Raw genomic sequence first — 23533 nt, forward strand, 5'->3', positions numbered from 1 at the left:
CAAGCCTGCCCCATGACCCAAACACCTCTAGGCCACACCTTTGACACTGGGGATCACATTTCAACATGGGATTTAGAGGGGACAAATATCCAAACCATATAAATGACCTTTACCAGTCTTGAGGGAATCACTGTGTTTTGGATCACATAATAATGGCTCACTGTGATAACCCACTAGCTGAGTGACTGTGGGCAAGCTAACAACCTTCTCTGAGGTTCCAAAAGAAAATGTTCCCATTAGAATTGCTCTCTAAGGTTCTTCCCAAGTCAAAATTCCACGTATCTTGGCATTTAATGACCTCAAATTATTACGAAAATTATGTTTTGTATACCTTATTTTAAAATACAGAAAAATATATGATAGATTTTCACGAATGTTGCTTAGTGGCTTAAAGAGTTTGGGTAGTTGAAGGTGGAATTAATAAAACTCGACCAATTCAGAAAACTCAGCTATCTAGAATGGAGCATTTCCTGAGGATTAGCTTGAGTGTTAGTGCATTTTTGAAAGGGAAATTGTAACTGGACACCCTCTCCTTCCAATGATTAGAATGTTTGATTTTATTTGGAGTTATCATGGGAAAAGGGATACGAGTTAGGGTTGCAGCAGTGTTTGCCCTGGGGGTTGAGGAGAATGGGACAGGGTGGATGGAAGAAGGAGATAGATGGGCAGATGAAGATGTGGTGGCACCAATCCTTACCAGCAGCTGAGCTGACTGCATCATCATATTCATCACAGCACAGTTTGCCTTCCTCAGCACCTCTCTTCTCACTTTCAACCTGTGTGTCAAGTTAGGATTGCTTTTTACAACATGTGAAGGCAACCCTGCTACAGGACTTAACCAAAAAGGGGTTGACTAGCTGGGGCTGGGTGTAGTGGCTTCACAGTTCATTAGGTAGCTTGGGCTGCTTCAGTGTCAAACAAACTTGGAACAGCCTTGGGCAGTTCTGATCTTTTGTGACTCAGCTTCACCTTAGGGATTTTCTGCTTTCTATTGCATGGGACTTCCAGCTACATGGTCAAAAAATGGCTCTTCACGTTCACCTTCAAGCATTGACTTTGAGTTCCAGTCAGGAGAAAGGGAAAGGAGAAGGGTAAAAGTCACAGCTGAGTCTGTCCCTTTGTATTAGAGAATGGATAGCTTTCCACCGCTTTGCAGACTGGGTCTAACGGCCACTCCAGCTTCCATGCAAACGTGTGTGTGTGTGTGTGTGTGTGTGTGTGTGTGTGTGTGTGTGTAATTTTTTGAGACAGGGTCTTGCTTTGTTGCCCAGGCTGGGGTGTAGTGGTACAATCATAGATCACTGCAGCCCTGACCTTCTGGGCTCAAGCCATCCTCTTCCCTCAGCCTCCTGATTAACTGGGACTACAGGTGTGCATTATCATGCCTGGCTAATTCTTTATTTCTTTCTTTGGTTTTTAGCAGATACAACATCTTGCTATGTTTCCCAGGCTGCTCTTGAACTCCTGAGATCAAGCAATTTTCCTGCCTTGGCCTCCCAAAGTGTTGGGATTATAGGCATGAGTCACCATTCCTGGACCAAGCCCGTATATTTTTGTAGGCACATTTGGTACCCCACATGAAATCAGGGTTCTTTTGATAGAAGAGGAGAATGGATGTTGGCTGGATAATGAATACTGTCTGCTACTCTTCTGCAGAGTAAACAAGAAATGCCTAGTGTGTCAAGGTGTCTAGTGTCCCATTGTTCCTATATTTATTCATCACAATTATTGAACATCTACAATGTGCCAGGCACTTTTCTAGGTGCTGATCAGAAAATTTATAGACCAAAATTTCCTTGCCCTCATGGAACCTATAGTCTTGTGAAAGAGTAAGACATTAACAAGATAAATAAGAACACACACATGTGCTAAGGACAAAAAGTAAAGAAGGGGATGGGGCCAGGAAGTGTTGGAGGGGGTATGAAGTGTTACATAGTATGGCTGGGGAAGGCGCTGCTGAAAAGGTGAGTTAAGGGTAAGGGCATTCTGGGCATACGAAACAGCAAGTGCAAAGCCCCTGAGCTGGAAGCATGCTTGATGGGTTTCAGAAATAGTGAGGAGGCTAGTGCGTTGGAGTAGAAAGAATCAAAGGTAATTGTTATTAAGATATTGGAGCTCTAATGGAGAGCCAGGCCCTGGAGGGAGCTGCAGGTCGAGGTAACAACTTTGGGCTTGCTCTGTGTGACATGGGAATCTTTTTACGGTTTTGAGCAAAGCCGTGACTTGTTTTGATGTCTGTTTTAACAGGCGCACTGTGGTTGCTGTTTTGAGAAAAGGGGAAGGGTGGAAGCAGGTAGATTCGTGGGAAGCTATTTTAATAATCCAGAGAAGATATAATGTAGCCTGGACCAGAGTGGTGGTAGCAGAGAATAGTAAGACATAGGTGAATTCTGGATACTTTTCAAACCTAGAGCCAATAGATTTGCTAATAGACTAAGTCCGGGACATAAGAGAATGAAGAGCCAGGAGTGACTCTGTAGTCTAGGGCCTGCACACCTGGAAGGATGGGATGGCACGCGTGGAATGAGAAGGAACACAGGAAGCAATGAGGAGGAACATAGGAAGAGCAGCTCGAGAGTTGAAAGACTCAAAATCCGGTTTTGGACACAGGCTTGCGATGCCTGTGACATGCAGGTGGAGATGTTGGTCGGAGGTAGGAGTCTGGAGCTCCAGGGAGTGGCACTGGCTTCTCTCCATCTGAGCATGGGCTCCTGGCACAGTTGCCTGTTGAAGCACCACAGCCACTTCTGGCAGCAGCGCCAAACAGACTTGGAACAGTCTTGGGCAGTTCTGATCTTTTACGACCCAGCTTCACCTTAGGGATTTGCTGGGAGCCCAGTTCCAGGCAGGATGGCCATGAGCCAGTGTCTGTGGAGGCTTCCTCAAGCCTGCTCTGGAAGGGCTGGAATTTCTGCCCTCTCCCACGGAGGGAATGACGTGGTTGAGGCTGGGGCAGCCAGCGGGCTGCCAGAGGAAAAATCCCTGCCTAATGTGCAGCTGAAACAGTGATTTCTGTGAGGACTTGCTCAATCTTCTGGTTGCTAAAGCTGTCACAGAAAGCTGTGTGGACCCCCAGCTGTTTTTTCTTCTCTATTCCTAAAGCACTTAACTCTTGGGGCCTGAGACTCTCCCCTGAGTGAGCTGTCTTCATCATGAGTCCTGTTAGTTGCTTGTGGATTTTCTAGGAGCCTGACATGGACCTCCACTCTCTGTGCTGACTGGGAAACATGAAGGGGTGAAGACAGCTTTTAATATAGAAGGTGGAGACCTGGGAGAGAGGCCAGTTGCCCTTTTAAAAAATTCACCGACAGTCTATGGTTGAGAGCCCAGCTTTGCTTAGGATTATGTGCCTCACATTTTCCTACATGCCACAACAAAAACTGCAGAGGGGGTTGATTCACAAAAAGTAGAAATCTGTTTTACCATGTCACCTGGGGAGTTGTCCCACTTGCTGGGGGGGGTGCAGCATGATTAATGGTTTTATTTAGTGGGTTCAGCCTTGGAAGTCACTGCTGTATTAGTCCCTTGAGAGCAATAATTAATGCCAGACAAAGTCTTAGTTTCCTCATCTGCTACAGTAGGAGGTTAGACTAGATGTTTTCTAAGGATCTTCTCATCTCTAGCAATGGGTGAGAAGCTGTGGAAATAGCTGGCTTCCTTCATTTCATGACTCTCCAATCCCTTTGGACAGAGAAGTTAAACAGAAGATGCCTAGATATGTTTTCTTTCCAAAATTTTTAAATTATGGTAAAATACACATAACATAAAGTTTACCATCTGTATTAGTTCATTTTCACACTACTATAAAGAAATACTGGAGACTGGGTAATTTATAAAGGAAAGAGGTTTAATTGAATCACAGTTCTGCATGCTGGGGAGTCCTCAGGAAACTTATAATTATGGCAGAAGGCAAAGTAGAAGCAAATACCTTCTTCACAAGGCAGCAGGAAAGAGTGAGCACTTACAGGAAACTGCCACTTTTAAAACCATCGGATCTGCTGAGAACTCCCCCACTATCACGCGAACAGCATGAGGGAAATCGCCTCCCACCAGGTCCCTCTCTCGACATGTGGGGATTACAATTCGAGATGAGATTTGGGTGGGGACACAGAGCCAAACCATATCATTCTTCCCACAGCCCCTCCCAAATCTAATGTCCTTTTCACATTTCAAAACCAATTATCCCTTCCCAACAGTCCCCCAAGGCCTTAACTTATTCCAGCATTAACCAGAAAGTCCAAGTCCAAAGTCTCACGTAAGACAAGGCAAGTCCCTTCTGCCTATGAGCCTGTAAAATCAAAAGCAAGTTAGTTACTTCCAAAATACAATGGGGGTACAGGCATTGGGTAAATGTTCCCATTCCAAATCGGAGAAATTGGCCAAAACAAAGGGACCACAGACCCCATGCAAGTCTGAAACCCACCTGGGCAGTCATTAAATCTTAAAGCTCCAAAATCTCCTTTGACTGTATGTCTCACATCCAGGGCATGCTGATGCAAGGGGTGGGCTCCCATAGCCTTGGGCAGCTCCACCTCTGTGGCTCTTCAGGGTACAGCCTCTGTGGCTGCTTTCATGGGCTGGTGTTGAGTGCCTGCAGCTTTTCCAGGTGCATGGTGCAAGTTGTCAGTGGATCTATCTTTCTGGGGTCTGGAGGACAGTGGTCCTCTTCACACATCTTCACTAGGCAGTGCCCCAGTGGGGACTCTGTGTGGGGGCTCCAACCCCACATTTCCCTTCTGCACTGCTCTAGGAGAGTTTCTTCATGAGGGCTCTGCCCCTGCAGCAGACTTCTGCCTGGACATTCAGGTATTTCCATACATCCTCTGACATCTAGGTAGAGGTTCCCAATGCTCATCTCTTGTCTTCTGTGTACCTGCAGGCCCAACACTATGTGGAAGCTGCCACGGCTTGGGGCTTGCACCCACTGAAGCAATGTGAGAACTGTCCTCACGAGAACAGCATGGGGAAACCACCCCCATGATCTGATCACCTCCCAGCAGGTCCCTCCCTTGACATGTGGGGATTGCAATTCGAGATAAGATTTGGGTGGGGACACAGAGCCAAGAAATATTACCATCTTAACCATTTTTAAGTGCACAATTGAGTGGTATTAAGTACATTCATATTGTCGTGCAGCCATCACCACCATCCATCTGCAGAAGTCTCCAGCTTGTAGAAACCCTATTCCCATTAAACTATAACTCCCCATTCTGCCCTCCATCCAGCTCCTGGCAACCACCATTCTACTTTGTCTTTCTGATTTTGACTACTCTAGGTACCTCATGTAAGTAGAATCATAAAATAGTTGTCTTTTTGTGACTGGCATATTTTACTTAGCATATGTCCCCAAGCTTCATCCATATTACAGCAAATGTCAGAATTTCCTTCCTTTTCTAAGGCTGAATAATATGTATGTATGTATGTATATATGTATATATATATATACTACAGTTTGCTTATCCATTCAGCTCTTGACGGAGATTTGGGTTGCTTCTACATTTTAGCTATGGTGAATAATGCTGCTATGAATATTGGTGTGCAAATATCTCTTTGAGACCTTGCTTTCAGTTCTTTTTGGTAATACACAGAAATAGAATTGCTGGATCATATGGTAATTCTGTGTCTAATTTTTTGGGGAACTGCCATACTATTCTCCACAGTGGCTGTACCATTTTACGTCCCTGCCAACAGTGTAAAAGGGTTGCAATTTCTTTGCATCCTCACCATTTGCTTTTTTTCTTCTTTTTTCTTTTTGATAGTAGCCATCCTGGATATCTCATTGTGGTTTTGATTTGCATTTACCTAAATCATTAGTGATGTTGAGCATCTTTTCATGTGTTTATTGGCCATTTGCTCGTCTTCTTTGGAAAAATGTCTATTCAAGTCCTTTGCCTATTTAAAAACTTTTATTCACACTTTTTTTTTTTTTTTTTTTTTTTTTTGAGACAGTTTCATTCTTGTTGCCCAGGCTGGAGTGCAATGGCACGATCTCGGCTCACTGCAGCCACCACCTCCCGGGTTCAAGCGGTTCTCCTGCTTCAGCCTCCCAAGTAGAAATTTTTTTTACGTGCATAGATTTAACGGGTACAAGTGCAGTTTTGTTACATGAATATATTGCACAGTGGTGAAGTCAGGGCTTTTAGTGTATCCATCACTGGAGTAATGTATATTGTACCCATTAAGTTGTTTCTCCTCACCCACTCCCCTTCCTAACCCTCACCCTCGTGAGTCTCCATCGTCTACCACTCTACACCACTTCTATACTCTACAGCCCTGTGTATACATTATTTAGTGCCCACTTATGGGTGTTTGTCTTTCTGTGTCTGAGTTGCTTCACCTAATATAACCCTTTGCTTGTTTTTGAATTGGATTGTTTGTGTTTTTCTTGTTGAGTTTTAGGAGTCCTCTGTATGTTCTGGATATTTATCCTTTATCAGATATATAATTTGCGAATATTTTCACCCAATCTGTGGGTTGTCGTCTTTTTACTCTGTTGATAGTGTCTTTGGATGCACAAAATTTTAAAATTTTCATGAAGTCCGTTTTGTCTATTTTGTTTTCTGTTGCTTGTGCCTTTGGTGTCATCTATAAGAAATCACTGCCAAATCCAGGGTCATCTGTGACTTGATATATTGTCTGTGTGGTTTCTGAGCCTCAGTCTCTTCTCTACCCCACTTATTTGTTGTTTCTGTTTTTAAATAAAATTATTAGCCCAATAGGTCAATAAAATGCTTTATACTTACTACATCTTCATTCATTCCACAAACAGGGAGAGTCTTTCAAATAAGCAAAAGCAGAGTGGAAATGGGAGAGTGCGGCACAGCTGGCTGCAGCAGAGGGCCTGGGAAGGGGTTGGTGGTGAGAAGTCTGCAACACAGTGAGGCTCGACCTTGTAGCATCTCATCTGCTGTGGTGAATGGATGGATTGAAGATAAACAATAGACTCACAGGCACATGACCAAGTTGTAGGGCTAATACCTGCTGTTCTCTTGAACTAGTCACTTAACCTTTCTGAGCCTCAGTTTCCCCATTTTATTTAACAAACACTTAGCACTAAGCACTGTTCTAAGCACAGTACAAATATTAATTCATTGACTCCTACCACCAACCCTATGAGGTAGATACTCCTATTATCCCTGTTTTACAGATGGGGAGACTGATGCTGGGAGGGGTTAAGTAACATGTCAAGGCCACAGAGGCAGTAAGTAGCAGAGCTGGGATTTGGAACCCAGGCTTTCTAGTTCCAGAGCTCATGCTCTTAACCATTATGTCATGCTGCCTCTTTAAAAAGGGGGAGAAGTCATCCCTACCTGTAAAAGTTATTCAGAAAATCAAATGAGATGATGTGTGTAATAGTATGTCATATATTGCACTGTGTTTAGCAAATACTGTCATTATTAATAATAATTAAGCAATACTCTGGAAATAGCTAAAATTCTCAAGGAATCTAATAGGAAGAAAGGAATGGATTAAGGATTGAGCCTTGGGAATGTCTGTACCCAGAATCCAAGAGCTTGGATTTGGAACAATATTTGTTAGACTCGCTGCTGATGCCCTCGTGGAGAGGGTTGCAGTCAGCTGCAGAAGCTGGAGAGGAACCCCAAACCCAGTGGCATTTGCAGAAGGATGTTGTGAAGGGCAATGAGGTGCTCAAGTTGATCATGTATGTGTGGAGAGGACCAAAGCCAGGTCTCTCCCATTGGCAAATTCAGAATTCAGAAGTCCATAGGCCATCTGGGGTTCTGACTCTAGCTTCTTTGCCTTTCCCTGGTACATTTTCCCAAGCAGATCAGAGCTCAGACCTGCTGCACTTGTTAAGTGAGAGGTTTTGAACAAAGACATTGCTAGATTTGTGGTGCCCTGATGGGGAGAGGGCCAAAGCACTGTGCATTGCAACAGACTCTGGGTTGGCTGGGTGGGTACATGCCCCTGGGTTTGCAGAGGCCACGTCCTTGTGCCTGCCAGCTATGGGACAATTTTCAGGTGAGTGCCAGGGAAGGATGGAGGGAGGGCAGGAGGGAGCCTTTGCACCTGGCTGTTTACACATAGGTGTGGACACCCAGGGAGCCCGTGATCTCTTTCTGCCTCTCAACGAGCTGTGTGGCCTGGTTTGTGGTTGGGATGAGAGTAGGGTTCCCTTTCTTTATCTCAGTTACAGGGTGGTTATTAGAACCTTCTTCCCAACCCTACCCCCACCACACACCCCGCCCCAGTTAGTGACTGATGTGTGTAAAGTGCTTTGAGGTGCTGAGATAAAGGGGCCCTGAGAGTATGGCTAGATGAGCAGCAGGGTGATTTCACCTGGACTTGTTGGAAGTGGTATTTAGGAATTTTCCTCACCTGGAGGATTATTTATTTGAACAGCTTATGTACCTACCTGTTTGCACTTGATTTCTTTAGAAGAGGGCAGCTGGAAGTCCCAGCGCTGCAGGCTGGTCAGCTCTTCATAAGAATTGATAGTGGGATTCACAGAGTGGAAATGGAGTGGTGCATTCTGCTCTAAAGGAGCCTGTGGAGGAGGAAATGAAACACTGCCTCACTCCGGCAGATTGAAGGATATCAGGAGAGACCTTTATGATAAAAGAAACTATTTTCAGGCTGGGCGCGGTGGCTCACGCCTATAATCCCAGCACTTTGGGAGGCCGAGGTGGGCGGATCACGAGGTCAGGAGATTGAGACCATCCTGGCTAACACAGTGAAACCCCATCTCTACAAAAAATACAAAAAAAATTAGCCAGGCGTGGTGGCGGGCACCTGTAGTCTCAGCGGCTCGGGAGGCTGAGGCAGGAGAATGGCATGAACCCGGGAGGCAGAGCTTGCAGTGAGCTGAGATCGTGCCACTGCACTCCAGCCTGGGCGACAGTGCAAGACTCCGTCTCAAAAAAAAAAAAAAAAAAATTTTTTTTTCTCTGGAGCAGAATTCTGGAGAGGACAGGTGTGTCTTGTCCTATCCTGGGGACCCTCATTAGAGGGACCTGCCTCCTTCTGACCACCACACCCTGCCAGTAACGCCAGGCCTGTGATTTGCAGGCTGTCCCTTAGGATGTCCTCATATATGAGGGGTATTGTGGAAGTGGGGGAGGTCTCACTTTCCTTGCCGTGGCTTGTGAACTGGGACATAGATCTTCTGATCCTAAAGGGGCACACTCTGGGGGTGAAGAGCTTCTCAATGCCTCCATATGATGAGAGTCTACTTCCTAGGGCCCAGGAGCCCATGGCAAAAAGAGGAGGAAAAGGAGGAGGCTGAGGCAGGCACAGCTGTGCTTGAGTTGGCCTAAACTTGACAAAGGGAAGGCTTCTGGTACCAGTGTCCAAAGAGGTGGAGTCTTGACATGTGTTATACAGATCATGATATATCAGAATATTAGGATTCTGTGAGTTGCAAGTGATAGAAACCCAGCAAAATTAGTGTAAGGGAAGGAAAAAAAGTGACTGGCTTATGTAACTAGAAGAAGATTCAGAATCTCAAGTCCTTTCATCAGCATTTATGGATGAATTCACCTGTGTCCTCCCCACCTATCAACCCCTTTGTCCTGTGCCGTCATCCTCTGCTTTATTTGCTGGTAAGCTCCTCCAATGTAGTGTTAAAGACGGCCAGCTGCTGCAACCCTGGGTTCGTATTTTGTCACACTGCCAGCCCTGTGGTAAGCTAGCCTGTCCTCCACCGCTTCCAGCCAAAATCCCGGACCTGGGTAATGTGAGCATCCCTAGCCCCATCAGTGAGACTCTCTAGCCCACCTGAGATCAAGAACTGACCCCCCCCCCCCCCCCAAAGCTGCAAGTGATGATGGCTTCACCCAAATCACATGGCCTAAAAATTTAAAAAGAGTAGGCCAGAAATAAATGAAGGGTAATTTCCCAAAGTAAAATCAGGTTAAACTCTTCAAATGGTAACACTAGCTTGCAGTGAAGTGTTACTGTGCATCAGATGCTGCTCCAGGCACTTATACAAATGGACTCAGTCCTCACAATAACTCTTAAGAGGAAGATGATACTCACTTTATAGACAAGGACACAGAAGGCAACCCTTTTACTTAGGCGTATGTAGCTAAAAAGTGGATGGGCTGGGCTTCAAACCCAGACAGTTGGCCAGTTGGCTTCAGCATCTGTGCCTTTTTTTTTTTGAGACAGAGTCTCACCCTGTTGCTTAGGCAGATGGTGTGATCTCGGCTCCTGGGTTCAAGCGATTCTCCTGCCTCACCTCCTGAGTAGCTGGGATTACAGGTATGTGTCACCACACCTGGCTAATTTTTGTATTTTTAGTAGAGACAGTGTTTCACTATATTGGCCAGGTTGGTCTTGAACTCCTGACCTCATGATCCACCCACCTTGGCCTCTTAAAGTGCTGGGATTATAGGTGTGAGCCACAGCGCCTGGCTGGCATCTGTGCTCTTAACCACCAGGCCACACAGTCTTTCTGACAAGTGCAGGGCAACAGCAATATGATCAGAGAGAAATTTCCACCTTAAGTCAATCAAAATGAAAGAGTTTCAGGTAAAAATATGAGACCACAAAATAACCCAGATTTACACAATTAAATAATAGAAAGAACCTAGTCTTATGTTGTAGTAATTCTGTCCTTGAAGCTCAAGGCATTTCTGGAATTATTTCTTGGATATTACCATGCAAAGCAGTTTATAAAACACAACAGATACCTGTCTCAATACCCTAGTGTTGCCTTATTTTTTATTTTTGTTTTTTAATGTTTAAATTCAGTGGTACATGTGCAGGTTTGTTATATAGGTTAAACTCATGTCACAGGGGTTTTTTGTACAATTATTTTGTCACCCAGGTACTAAGCCTAGTACCTGATAGTTATTTTTCCTGCCCCTCTCCCTCCTCCCACCCTCCACTCTCAAGTAGGCCTTAGTGCCTGTTGTTCCTCTCTTTGTGTTCTCATCATTTAGCTTCCACTAATAGGTGAGAACATGTGATATTTGGTTTTCTGTTTCTGCGTTAGTTTGTTAAGGATAACAGCCTCCAGCTCCATCCTTGTCCCTACAAAGACTATGATCTCCTTCTTTTTTATGTGTACATAATATTCCATGGTGCATATGTACCACATTTTCTTTAGTCTATCATTGATGGGCACTTGGACTGATTACAAAATGGTATTAATTACTGACTTGAGTGATAAGATTTGGCTTTGAATGACCTGAAGCCGTTGCCAGTGGTCTAATCCAGCAGACAATTTACTATCTCTGGAAATGCACGAGAAGACTGAAGACAATTCCAAAAGAGGAGTGACCACAATACGTTGAGCTGTGGTGGCAACGATGAGTTAGTGATCAACTTCCCTGATGACCGGTCTGAGAGGGATAGCTCTCTTTCTCAGGGGTAATTTCTGATAGGTTTATTAAAACCTGTGTCTAGATGTTTCTCGGAGAAGCAGTGCAAGGTGATTTACTTGGCCAGGGCAAGATGTAGTGAGTGTGGGAGTTCTGAAGCACCTTTGTGTCTAGCAGCAGAACAGCCCCAGAGAGTGGAAATGTGAGTCACACTTGAGCTTGCTTCCATTCAATGGGCCCTGGCTTGTTGGGCCCTGGGTAAGCTGGCTGCCCGCCAGGAAGCCTCCTCTGGCTGGGGCATTCCAAACCACTTCTCTTATTCTTTAAAGATACACCCTGAGGGATTTGCTGGGGCTTGTGCCTTCCCTACTCCAGACCTCCTGGCAGAGACTGGGATTTTGGATTTCACTGGGTGGGCAGCTCTTAGGTCCACATTCCTCCTCTGTCTCCTGGGGAGTATTGGACCAGAAGGCCTTAAAGACTGCAGCCAACTCTGGGCTCTCTGATTCTCAGGTCACTGGTGTGCTTGCTAAGATGGAGTCTTGCTCTGTCGCCCAGACTGGAGTGCAGTGGTGCGATCTCAGCTTACTGCAACCTCTGCCTCCTGGGTTCCAGTGATTCTCCTGCCTCAGCCTCCTGAGTACCTGGAATTATAGGCACCTGCCACCACTCCTGGTTAATTTTTGTATTTTTCGTAGAGATGGGGTTTCACCATGTTAGCCAGGCTGGTCCCGAATCCCGACCTCAAGTGATCCACCCACCTCGGCCCCCAAAGTGCTGAAATTACAGGCATGAGCCACTGCGCCCGGCCTAAATTTTATTTTTTATTGCTCCTACTTAGATTTATCTACGTATTTACCAAATTTTTTTCTTTTTCTTTTTCTTTTTTATTTGAGACGGAGTCTCGCTCTGTCACCCAGGCTGGAGCGCAGTGGCATGATCTCGGCTCACTGCAAGCTCCGCCTCCCGGGTTCACGCCATTCTCCTGCCTCAGCCTCCCGAGTAGCTGGGACTACAGGCGCCTGCCACCACGCCTGGCCAAGTTTTTGTGTTTTTAGTAGAGACGAGGTTTCACAGTGTTAGCCAGGATTGTCTCAATCTCCTGACTTCGTGATCCGCCTGCCCCGGCCTCCCAAAGTGCTGGGATTACAGGCGCGAACCACTGCGCCAGGTCCCAAATTTTTTTCTAACAGTTGATTCTTGTACCCTACCTCTTATCTCTGGATTGTTTCCTTCTTCATGAAATGTATTCGTAAGCAGATCACTCAAGAGTTGTCATTAGTAACCATTCAGGTTTTGTTCACCCCAAAAGTATATTCACCTTCTCTTGAATATTACAGAACTTTAGGGCAAAGTTTCCTTTCCTTAGATATTATTCCATTGTCTTCTGGCCTCTTTTTTTTTTTTTTTTTTTTTCTGTTGAAGAGTCTACTATTTATCTCACTGTTACTCTATAGGTGCAATTGTTTTTTCCATTTCTCTGCATGTTGGTGTTTTCATTTTTTATTATGATGTGTCTTGATATAGGCTTTTAAAAATTATTTTCAGAACTTGATATGCTCTTTCAATTTGAGGACTCATGTATTTCTTTAATCCTAGAAGATGTTCAATCATACCTCTAAATTCTTAACCCTAGTAGGTTGGATATGTTTGACTCAAGTAACAGAAACCCAACTCAAAATAGCTTTAAAAACAGTTTTTAAAAATGTATTACTTCACATAACAAAAAGCCAGGAGAAAGGTGACTTCGGGATTTATTAGTTTATTAGCCCAAGGATCAGTCTTTCTTCTCAGCCATGCTTAGCATATTGGCTTTGCATCCCTAATGGTCTCAAGAGGACTGTCACAGCTCCAGGCTCCCTTTCTGTCTTTGCCACTAGGATCATTAGGGAGATTTATCTTCCTTGTGTCTTTGTGAGATCAAAGCAGCTTTACCCAAAAATCTTCCCCCTTCCCCTCATCAAAGACTTTTCCTCCTGCCTAACTACGGGTGGCGACTGCCAGAACTGCAAGACGAAAGGGAACATAGTGATTAGTTTAGACCAATCAGGATCTGTATCCCAGAACTAGGGGTAAGATCAGCCTTCTCTGAGGCACTTGGAGGAGGGTTGGACACCAGACAAAGTCAGAGGTCTACCAGTTAAGAAAAAACTGAGAATGGTTGCTGGGTAGGTAGCCAACAGTGTCTACTCCTTTAATTCTCTCTAACCTCGCCTGCTGCCCTTCTATTGGACATACGTTGGATTTTCTTAGCCCATTCTTCCTGTATTTTGACTTGTATTTTGACTTGTATTTTGACTTTTATTACATCATTTCAATTTCTTAATTTTTCTGACTGCATTCTGAGTAATTCCTCGGACGTTTCTTCTAGGAACCATCTTTCAGTTAATCGTCTTTCTTTTTAGCTAAATCTGCTGTTTAACCTACCCATTCATTTGTCTTTCGTTGTGGTTTCTAGTTCTTTTCCCCTTTTTTTTTTTTTTGAGATGGAGTTTTGCTCTTGTCTCCCAGGCTGGAGTGCAATGGCATGATCTCAGCTGACTGCAACCTCTGCCTCTTGGGTTTAAGCAATTCTCCTGCCTCAGCCTCCTGAGTAGCTGGGATTACAGGTGCCCACCACCACACCCAGATAATTTTTGTATGTTTAGTAGAGACGGGGTTTCACCATGTTGGCCAGGCTGGTCTCGAACTCCTGACTTCAGGTGATCCACCCACCTCGGCCTCCCAAACTGCTGGGATTACAGGAGTGAGTCACCATGCCTGGCTTCTTTTCTTTTTAAAAGCTTTTACTTGTATGGGTTTTATTGTCTCTTTCTTTTCTTTCCTTTCCTTTCTTTCTTTCTTTCTTTTTTTTTTTTTTTTTTTCTATGATGACAGGGTCTCACTCTGTCATCTAGGCTGGAGTGCAGTGGTGTGATCATGGCTCACTGCAGCCTCGACCTCCCAGGCTCTGGTAATTATTCTCCAACCTCAGCCTCCCAAGTAGCTGGGACTACAGGCACACACCACCAAGCCTGGCTAATTTTCTGTAGAGATGAGGTTTCACCACATTTCCCTGGGTGGTCTTGAACTCCTGGGCTCAAGCCATCCGCCTGCTTTGGCCTCCCAGAGTGTTGGGGTTACAGGCGTGAGCCACTGTGCCTGGCCACCATATTTTTTCTATTAATTCAAGTTCTTGGAAGTCAGTTGTCCTGTTTTGTTGCTGTTGTTGTTGACTGTCCTTCATGGTGAATGCTATGTGCTCACTTTCATCAGGTATTTTCTTGTTTGTATTGTGAGTGTGGAAATTCCTTATAGACCTATTTTGATTTACTTCTGCCAGCATTAATTTTTACATGGGTTTATTAACTTGGATTTCTGTAGCATGCAGAATGTATACATTTAGTTTTGTTTGTTTTGTTTTGAGATGGAGCCTCACTCTGTTGCCCAGGCTGGAGTGCAGTGGTGTGATCTCAGCTCATTGCAACCTCTGCCTCCCAGGTTCAAGCAATTCTCCTGCCTCGGCCTCTCAAGTAGCTGGGACTACAGGTGTGCACCACCATGCCTGGCTAGTTTTTGTATTTTTAGTAGAGACAAGATTTCACCATGTTGACCAAGCTGGTCTCGAACTCCTGACTTCAGGTGATCCATCTGCCTCGGCCTCCCAAAGTGCTGGGATTACAGGCATCAGCCACTGCACCCGGCCGGAATGTATAAATTTAGAACCCTCATTAGCATGTCTTAATGTTTGATTTCTCACAGAAAAAAATGTTGGTACCCTGCCCAGAGCCTCAAGTTAAGTGACTATATTTTTGCCACTTTCCTATGCCAGTGGGAGGAGCTTTCTAATCCCTTTTCCATGAAGGAGAAATCCCTTCTAGAACCTACTGTTTATGTAGGATGTTGGTTCCAGTTCTCTGCCTTGTAGGGCCCAAAGTCATTCTGCCACCTGAAAACCTCTGCCCTAGGGGACTTAAACTATAATAGATCTAATACCCTCTGGTTACAAGTGTGAGGTTAATATTCTGCCTTTTATTTTTTTCTCTGTTACCTGTAGATTTCTTTCTTTTTTCAAGTTTGATTTTTTAAAAAAATTAAATTTTGGGTTATAGTTAATCCAGCTTTTCTGTGCATTTGAAATAAGAAACATGTCCACATCAGTGACATCCACCATGTTGCCAGAGGAGACTCGCATAGTAAGTGAACAACGCTATACTTTGCTTGGATAAAGTCATTATACCTTATGAAGTGCTTCCTAGTCATGTTTTCATTTGCCTTTTATATTTTCAATTTCTTAATCTTTCTGACAGCATTTTGGGGAATTTCTTCAGACTAATTCTTACATTTATGCTTGAATAGTGAGTTCATACTGATACGTCCAATCACCAATCGAACACAAGGTGTTTTCTCACCTCCCCGCATTCTGTAATTTGTATCTTTTATCTCCCACAGTAAAATACTTGGTTCCCAACATAAGCGTGGTTATAGTTCAAACAAGTATATTTATACACAATTGCCCTACAGTCAAATAGGTATAAAATTGCAATGCCATTACCAACATCTAACCTACTAGGTAAACTTAGTAAACTTAATTTTTTTCTCTTTATGGTTATATCATCAATCTGATTTACATTAGGCTTTTTTTCTGTCTACAGTCAAGTTTATGTTTACTTTTTATAACATTTTTTATTTAAAATTTTTAGTGTGTAAAATATTTACATGGTTCAGAAATCAAAACTATAAAGAGAGAAATTTACTTCTATCTCTCTTAATTTCTGATGTATCTTTCCTATATTTCTTTTTAAATAAACATATTTATGTATATTTGTGTGTGTATGTATTCTCATTTCAACTTCTTTCTCACTTAGTTCCAATTTTTTTTTTTTTTTTTTTACAACTAGGGCCTCAGTGGATAAAATAACCTTGTCCATCTGTTATTTCATATTATGAACCTGTATCTTCAGGGTAGATGCTTAGATACGGAGTTGCTGGGCCAGGGGTGTGCAATGGTTTGGATATAGTTTCGGGGGCCCTGCCAAGTCTCATGTTGACATTTGATCCCAGTGTTGGAGGTGGGGCCTGGTGGGAGGTGTTTTGGTTGTGGGGCAGATCCCTCATGGAGGACAGCATGGTGCCATTCTTGTGGGAGTGAGTGAGTTCTCACTCTTAGTTCCCACTAGAATGGGTTGTTGAAAAGAGCTTGGTACCTCCTTTCCTCTCTTGGCTCCCTTCTCCCCGTGTGATCTGCACACACTGGCTCCCCTTTGCTTTCAGCCGGGAGTGGAGGCAGCTTGAAGCCCTCACCAGAGACAGATGCTGCACCATACTTGTACAGCCTGCAGAACCGTGAGCTAAATAAACATCTTTTCTTTATAAGTTACCCAGCCTCAGTTATTCCTTTATAGCAATGCAAACAGACTAAGACAAGGTGCATGCACGTAGTATTTTTGCCTTTGCCCAATTCCTTTCCCTAGGGTTCTGCCATTTGCATTTGTACTGGAAGTGTGGGAGAGGGCCTGTTTCTCCAATGCCTTGCCTGCAGAGAGTGCTGCCAACCTTTGGAATTTTGCTGGTCTCAAAGGAAAGAAATGGCATCTCAGTGTAGTTTTAACATGGATTTCTCTTATTGTCAGTGAAATTGAGCATTGTTTCAGTGTTTGAGTACCATGGGCATATCTTTCTGTGAACTCTGTGTTTCGGTCTTTGTCTTTGTCCATTTTCTGTTGCTTATAACAAAATACTTGCAACTGGATAATTTATAAAGGAAAGGAATTTATTTCTTACAGTGATGGAGGCTAAAATATCCAAGGTTGAGGGGCTGCCTCTGGTGAGGGCCTTCTTGTTGGTGGGGACTCTGCAGAATCCCCAGGTGGCACAGGGCATCACATGGATGGGGTATGAGTGCTAGCTCAGGTCTGTCTTCCTCTTCCTATAAAGCCACCAGTCCCACTGCATGACAACCCATCAATCCATGAATGCGTTATTCCATTCATGAGAGCAGAGCCCTCATCACCTAGTCATCTCTTAAAGGCTCCACTTCTCCATGTTGCCCATTGGAGGTTAAGTTTCAGTGTAAGTTTCAGAAGGTACAGGCATTCAAACCATAATAGTCTTATGGCCACTTTTTTATTCTGGGTTTTCATCTGTTTTTTTTCCTCTCGGTTTTTTTTTTAACTAGTTCTTTACAGATTAGGATGATTAGTTTTTGTATCTGTGATATAAGCTATAAATATTTCCTGTCTTTATTTCATTTGTCTAATGATTCAAGCTCTATTTTCTTTCTTTTTTTTATAATTTCAACTTTTATTTTAGATTTGGGGGTACATGTGTAGGCTTTTTACATGCAAAGTCTATTTCCTTAATCACCATGTTGTCCCTTGTGCAGTAATATGCTTATTTAGAAACTTTGAGACATTAATTAATAATTTACTTATTAGAGTCAACAAACCCAGAACTCGCCAACTAAAGACAAAAACCAAAAACAACCTTACAAAGACACAGACACAGAAGGCACACCTAGAAAGTATCTCCATAGCACAAAGCTGGAGTAACTAATATGTTACATAACTGAATCAGAATTCAGAATACTTTAGCAGCCTGGAAATATGGGCCAAAATGCATAAAGGGAAATTTAGTAGAAATAATGTTTTGTACATAGACTTAAAAACATTAATTCCACGTGTTCAAGATTAGGGACATCTGTCTTCATAGAAATTCATGTATGTATAAACTTTGGGGTTTAGTCAATCACACACTTACATAAGCCCAACAGAATTAGTTGCTACAAGGAAATATTTTGAGACAGGGTCTCGCTTTGTCACCCAGGCTGGAGCTCAGTGACACAAACAGCTCACTGCAGCCTCAACCTCTGGGCTCAAAGGATCGTCCCACCTCAGTCCGCTAAGTAGCTGGGAGTACAGGCATGTACCACCATTCCCGGATAATTTTCTTTGTTTCACCACGTTGCCCGGGCTTGCTCTCAAACTCCTGAGGCTCAAGCAATCTGCCCACATGGGCCTCCCAAAGTGCTGGGATTACCGGTGTGAGCCACTCTGCGCCCTGCCTCCAGAAAATGTATTCTTAGAGTGAATAGTGGAAGGGGATTATTCTGATCATGGAGAAAATTGCCCCTTTGGACCTGACACTTACCAGAATACATCCAGAATGGTGTGTTCAATTTTGGGGACTGCAAATCGAGAGAGTCATAGACATCTGAAAGCAAATACAAAGCAGGGAAGCTGAGTTAGTGAAGGGTCTGGAAACCACTATACAGCTCACTATGAGGGAAACTTTCTCTCTGGCACTTAGGACTGCTGGTGAGAGGAAGGGCTGCCCTGTTAACCCGTGCACTTCCTCTGGCCAAAGAGTGTTTGAGTAGAGGCAGCAGATCCACCACGAGGGTTGTGAGGATGGCCCCACTGCTGTGTATAGGCAGTTTAGGCAGCAGGGTTTTTGTCTTGATCATGGAAAGCAATCTTTCCTTTCTTTTTGGTGTTTTCTGTGTGCAGAGATGAGAGCAGGTGGGGAAAGTGATCTGTGGGGTTTTTTGGCTAACTGAAGTATATGAAGAGTTTTGGAGAAACATTAGTCTGTAGGCTTTAACATTAACGTGTCAACCTGCGGCTTTGGCCAAGATCCCAAGCCAGTTTCCTGAGGGCAGGGACTGCACCTTACAGACAGTGATGTCTGTGGGCCAAGACCTCAAATGGTGCCTCTACTTCCCCATTTACAGTTAGTGCTTGCCCTCCCTCGCCATGTCTGATGAGAACAGTAATGATGTCCCCATATAAACTGTACCTGATTAATCCCTGCTCAGGGAGCTCAGAACAATTCCCATGAGAATCTTACTGTTGAACTGTACTGTGCACCAAAACTGACTGGGGGTGGGGCTAAAATGCAGATTTGATTCTGTGAGATGGAGATGCGGAGCCCGAGGTTCTGCCTCTCTAGTGAGCTCTCAGGTGATGGTGATCCTGCTGGTTCAGGGCCCACCCTGAGTAGCCAGGGTGTAAACACAGCAGTCTGCAGAGTGTCTCCCATAGACCACTTGTAACAGCCCCCTGCCCCCTGCCCCACTCTGCTTGTTTAAAATGCAGATTCCTAGGTTGTGCCTGTGATCTCTGCACCCAGAACCTCTAGTGGTGGAGCTCAAGGAGCAGCTTTCCAAACTGGCACTTCAGACGATTCTTCAGCACATTAAAGGTTTTGAACCACTGGCCTTGGGAAAATGGATAGGATGGGTTAGACCAGAGGAAGAAATTGGTCAGGGGGACGTAATGAATTTCACACATAGTTGGTTGTAGAAAATGGCCCACTTACGTAGCGCTTGCGTGGGGAAGACCTGCTGAGAGTCTGCACTAGCTGGGTGATCTGAGGTGTAGCACTTAACCCCTTTAAGCCTTTCTTCCCTAAGGTGGAGACGATGTGATTTGATGAATCTTTTCCTGTCCCCTGGTCCTGCCTTATCTTTCCAGTCGTCCAGCATGCTCTGCCCACCCCATGCCGAGGTGCACTGACCATGAGCCTCAACTCCTCCCTCGGCTGCAGGAAGGAGCTGAGTAACCTCACTGAGGAGGAGGGCGGCGAAGGGGGCGTCATCATCACTCAGTTCATCGCCATCATTGTCATCACCATTTTTGTCTGCCTGGGAAACCTTGTCATCGTGGTCACCTTGTACAAGAAGTCGTACCTCCTCACCCTCAGCAACAAGTTCGTCTTCAGCCTGACCCTGTCCAACTTCCTGCTGTCCGTGTTGGTGCTGCCTTTTGTGGTGACGAGCTCCATCCGCAGGGAATGGATCTTTGGTGTAGTATGGTGCAACTTCTCTGCCCTCCTCTACCTGCTGATCAGCTCGGCCAGCATGCTAACCCTCGGGGTCATTGCCATCGACCGGTAAGCATGCCTCAGACTTAGAGAATTGAGGGATTACTGATGGGCGCTCATCTGGTACAGTGTCCCTCTGACTGCCTTAGTTCCCTGGAGAGTGTCAGGGGCCCTTGCCAGGGGAGGATGACCAGGTGGAGTTCTGCTTCTGGAGCCATCTCTTCAATCAAAGCACATCTCGTTTTGTCTGTGGATGTTACATACAATTTTATATTTTAAAAAGAGGTTCCATTGCCTAAAATAAAACATTGTAGAAACCTCTGATTCTTGGTTTGTAGATGAAGAAGCCGAAGCCAAGGCAGGTTTCGGTTCCGAGCAGCATTGGGTCCAGGGCCTCTGACTCCGCTTCTCTTTCTCCTAGTGTGACCCCTGCTCTGTCTTGCTTTGGTGTTGACTAGTGCAGCCCGGACAGGGAACACCCTCACTGCCCACAGTCCAGGACTGAAAGGAGAGCAGGGGGAAGGAAGACAGCCAGAGAATACAGGCAGTGACACCAGGGAGAGGCCATGTGCGCATTTGGAAACTCGGCTGCTCCCGCCCTCAACGTAGCTGATGCACAGGGAGGTCAGGCGCAGCTGATGTTCCTAAGCAGCATCTCGCGGGTTCTTCAGGGTCCCGCATTATGCTGTCAGATTTAGTTGTACAAGTCTCGTGGGCTTTGGCAGCGAGTTTCCCACAAATGAGTGCATTTATTAGAATTTTGCTAATGGCCACTTTGTTCATCACAGGCAGAGGTTGGGCTTCATGAGGACAGGGAGGATAGATTCAAGGTCTGTGTGATTTACCAGGAACTGGGGAGGAGAGTAAGTAGTGGGGTTAGGGAAAACACAGAGTGGGGCTAGCCAGGGATATTGTCACCAGGTGACACAAGTCCCCGGGCTTTTTTGAGACTGTCAGTTTTTCAGTCAATGAGCGGTAGTGGAACTGTCCACTGGGAGCACAGACTGCACCTAGACCTGAGGCTGGAATCTGGCAGCTCTTTGTGGCTGCGTTGGGGAGGCAGAACCAGTGAAGCCATTGGTCAAAACAAATCAATTAGCTTCTCTTTTTTTCTTTTTTCTCTGAGTAGTAAAAGTAATCCAGAAAATATAATGAATGAAATTAGAAACACTCATGATCTAACCAGCAGAAGCAATCACTGTTGATGTTTTTAGTATTTTTGCTTCCAGTAATTTTTCGTTGTATACAGCAAATTTTTGAAATAGGTTTCTGGCACCTATGGTTTTCTGACCTCCTTTTTTCATTTAGGTGATGGTGAGCATTTTCTCTTATTTTCAAATATCCTCGAAGAAGGTGATTTTTCATGGTTACAAGGTATTCCATCCTGTGGAGGTATATAAATTATTTTCACAGTCCCCTATTACTGGATTAGGTGACTTCACATAGCTTGCTATTCACTATAGCATTCTGAAGAGCATGTGTGTTTGTGGAATTGCTATATTCTCAGTAACAGTAAACATGCTTTCAAGATTCTTGATATATAAAAGGCAAATGGCCCTTCGAAAGTTGTACAAATTTGTACTTCAGCAGCTGTTTGTCAATATCCTATCAGGACTGATTATATAATATTTTTTTTAAAAAAAGTTTGGAAGTTTGTTGGCAGTGGGCAGGAATGGGATCTTGTTGTTTTAACTTTTATTTTATTTTTTTTGAATTACTAAGTTTTGAACATCCCTTTCTGGGCCCTGGGTCCCGTGGAACATGGAGTGAGGATAAACAGCTTAGTTGCAGAGATGGAGAGCTGGTCTCTAAGTGCCCCTCTCAGAGCTGTCTCTATATGAATGCTCAGTAAACATGCCAGGCATCTGCAGGGATAGCTCCAGGAGACTGTAAGCTGCTTGCTTAAATCTGGGGTCTAGATGAGTGAGAATGAGATTTTCTACCAGCAAGCATGACAAATCCTCAAATCGTGCCAGCAAAGTACTTCATCTGAGAGAGGGTTTACCTCTTTCAGGGCCTATTTCACACTGGAAATATTGGTTGGATGTCTACTCCAGGAAAGGCCTGTGCCCAATCCTTGGAGTGGTGGGCTACAAGCATGAGCAGGACACAGACTCTGCCCACTGGGGGTTTATGGTTGAGTGGCAGAGGCTGACTTCTGGGTGCCAATTTAACACAAAAGTAGAAATAACCACCATCGACAACTCCACCAGCCACTGCTGTTGATGGGCTGGGCAGCGAGTGCTTCAGGGAGAAGGTGGCATTTTAGCTAGGTTCCTAAACAGCGAGTAGGATAGCAGGTACGTAACAGGTGGAGAGGCCCCTTCTGACTGAAGAAGCAGCTTCTGTGTATGCACTTGGTAAGCAATTATTGAGCACCTATTATACGCCCAGCACAGTGGTTGGTGCTGGGAATATATAGCTAAATAAGATGAATAAACATGCTGAGGCCGAGCGTGGTGGCTCACGCCTGTAATCCCAGCACCTTGGGAGGCTGAGGCGGGTGGATCACCCAAAGTCAGGAGTTCAAGACCAGCCTGGCCAACATGGTGAAACTCCGTCTCTACTAAAATACAAAAATTAGCCAGACATGGTGGCAGGCGCCTGTAATCCCAGCTACTTGCGAGGCTGAGGCAGGAGAATCACTTGAACCCGGGAGGCAGGGGTTGCAGTGAACTGAGATCATGCCATTGCACTCCAGCCTGGGTGACAAGAGCAAAACTGCATCTGAAAAAAAAAAGAAAAGAAAGTAGAAGTGGAGAAGAGCAAGGGCAGTGGGTGTGATTTTAACTATAAAATGTTACACGCTTATCATATTCCAGGCACTGCACTATGTACACTGTTTATCAACATTTAGCTCAGCTAACCCTCATGGTAACCTTGTTAGCCCCGATTTTGCAGATGAGCAAAGTGAGGTTTTTGAGGCCTTAAGTAACTTGCTCAAGGTCACGTGGCTGGCAAGTAATTCTCTCAGTTCTGAGATGCCCGAGCCTGGACGCTTTGTCATTATACAAAACCGTCAATTCAGTGCTACCAGTCATTCCAGCAGCCAGCTAGCATAGCGCAGGGTTTCTCCACCTTAGCACTGTTGATATTTCGAGCCAGATAATTCTCTGTGGTGAGGAGCTGTCCTGTGCCTTGTAGGATATACAACAGCATCCTGGCCTCTACCCATCAGATGCTGGAACACCTCCCCAGTCGTGACAGCCCAAAATGTCCATAGACGTTGCCACATATACCCGGGGGTTCCCAGCTGAGAACCTTAGCTAAAGAAACTGGCTGGACAGATGAACCCAAAGAGTCCATCTTGTAGCCCCATGAAAAGAGAGCAAAGACAGATATAAAAAGAATGGCTGCCTGGAGCGAAATTCACAGTTTGTCAATGTCCTAAACCAGCCAACTGGAAGTAGGGCGTGCTGGGGACACCAATTGACCTGCCAACG

The 23533-nt window shown here is 44.7% G+C and overlaps 1 protein-coding gene across 10 annotated transcripts in view; it reads left to right on the plus strand.

The window, feature by feature from the left end:
- Nucleotides 1–23533, plus strand: part of GPR161 (G protein-coupled receptor 161) — a 56579-nt gene that overhangs the window by 13069 nt on the left and 19977 nt on the right. For 4 of the 10 annotated variants that reach the window (XM_030824015.1, XM_003258826.4, XM_030824016.1 and 1 more), the window contains 2 exons: nucleotides 10132–10224; nucleotides 19742–20159. The exons of 3 other annotated variants lie outside the window; for them this stretch is intronic. In XM_030824015.1, coding sequence (XP_030679875.1) covers nucleotides 19786–20159 — 374 coding nt within the window. In that variant the 5' untranslated portion in view covers nucleotides 10132–10224; nucleotides 19742–19785. The remainder of the gene's footprint in view (nucleotides 1–10131; nucleotides 10225–19741; nucleotides 20160–23533) is intronic. 3 more of the 10 variants (XM_003258825.4, XM_030824017.1, XM_004089820.2) reach the window with 1 other exon arrangement.

The sequence above is a fragment of the Nomascus leucogenys genome, chromosome 12, assembly GCF_006542625.1.
Source record: "Nomascus leucogenys isolate Asia chromosome 12, Asia_NLE_v1, whole genome shotgun sequence".
NCBI lineage: Eukaryota > Metazoa > Chordata > Mammalia > Primates > Hylobatidae > Nomascus > Nomascus leucogenys.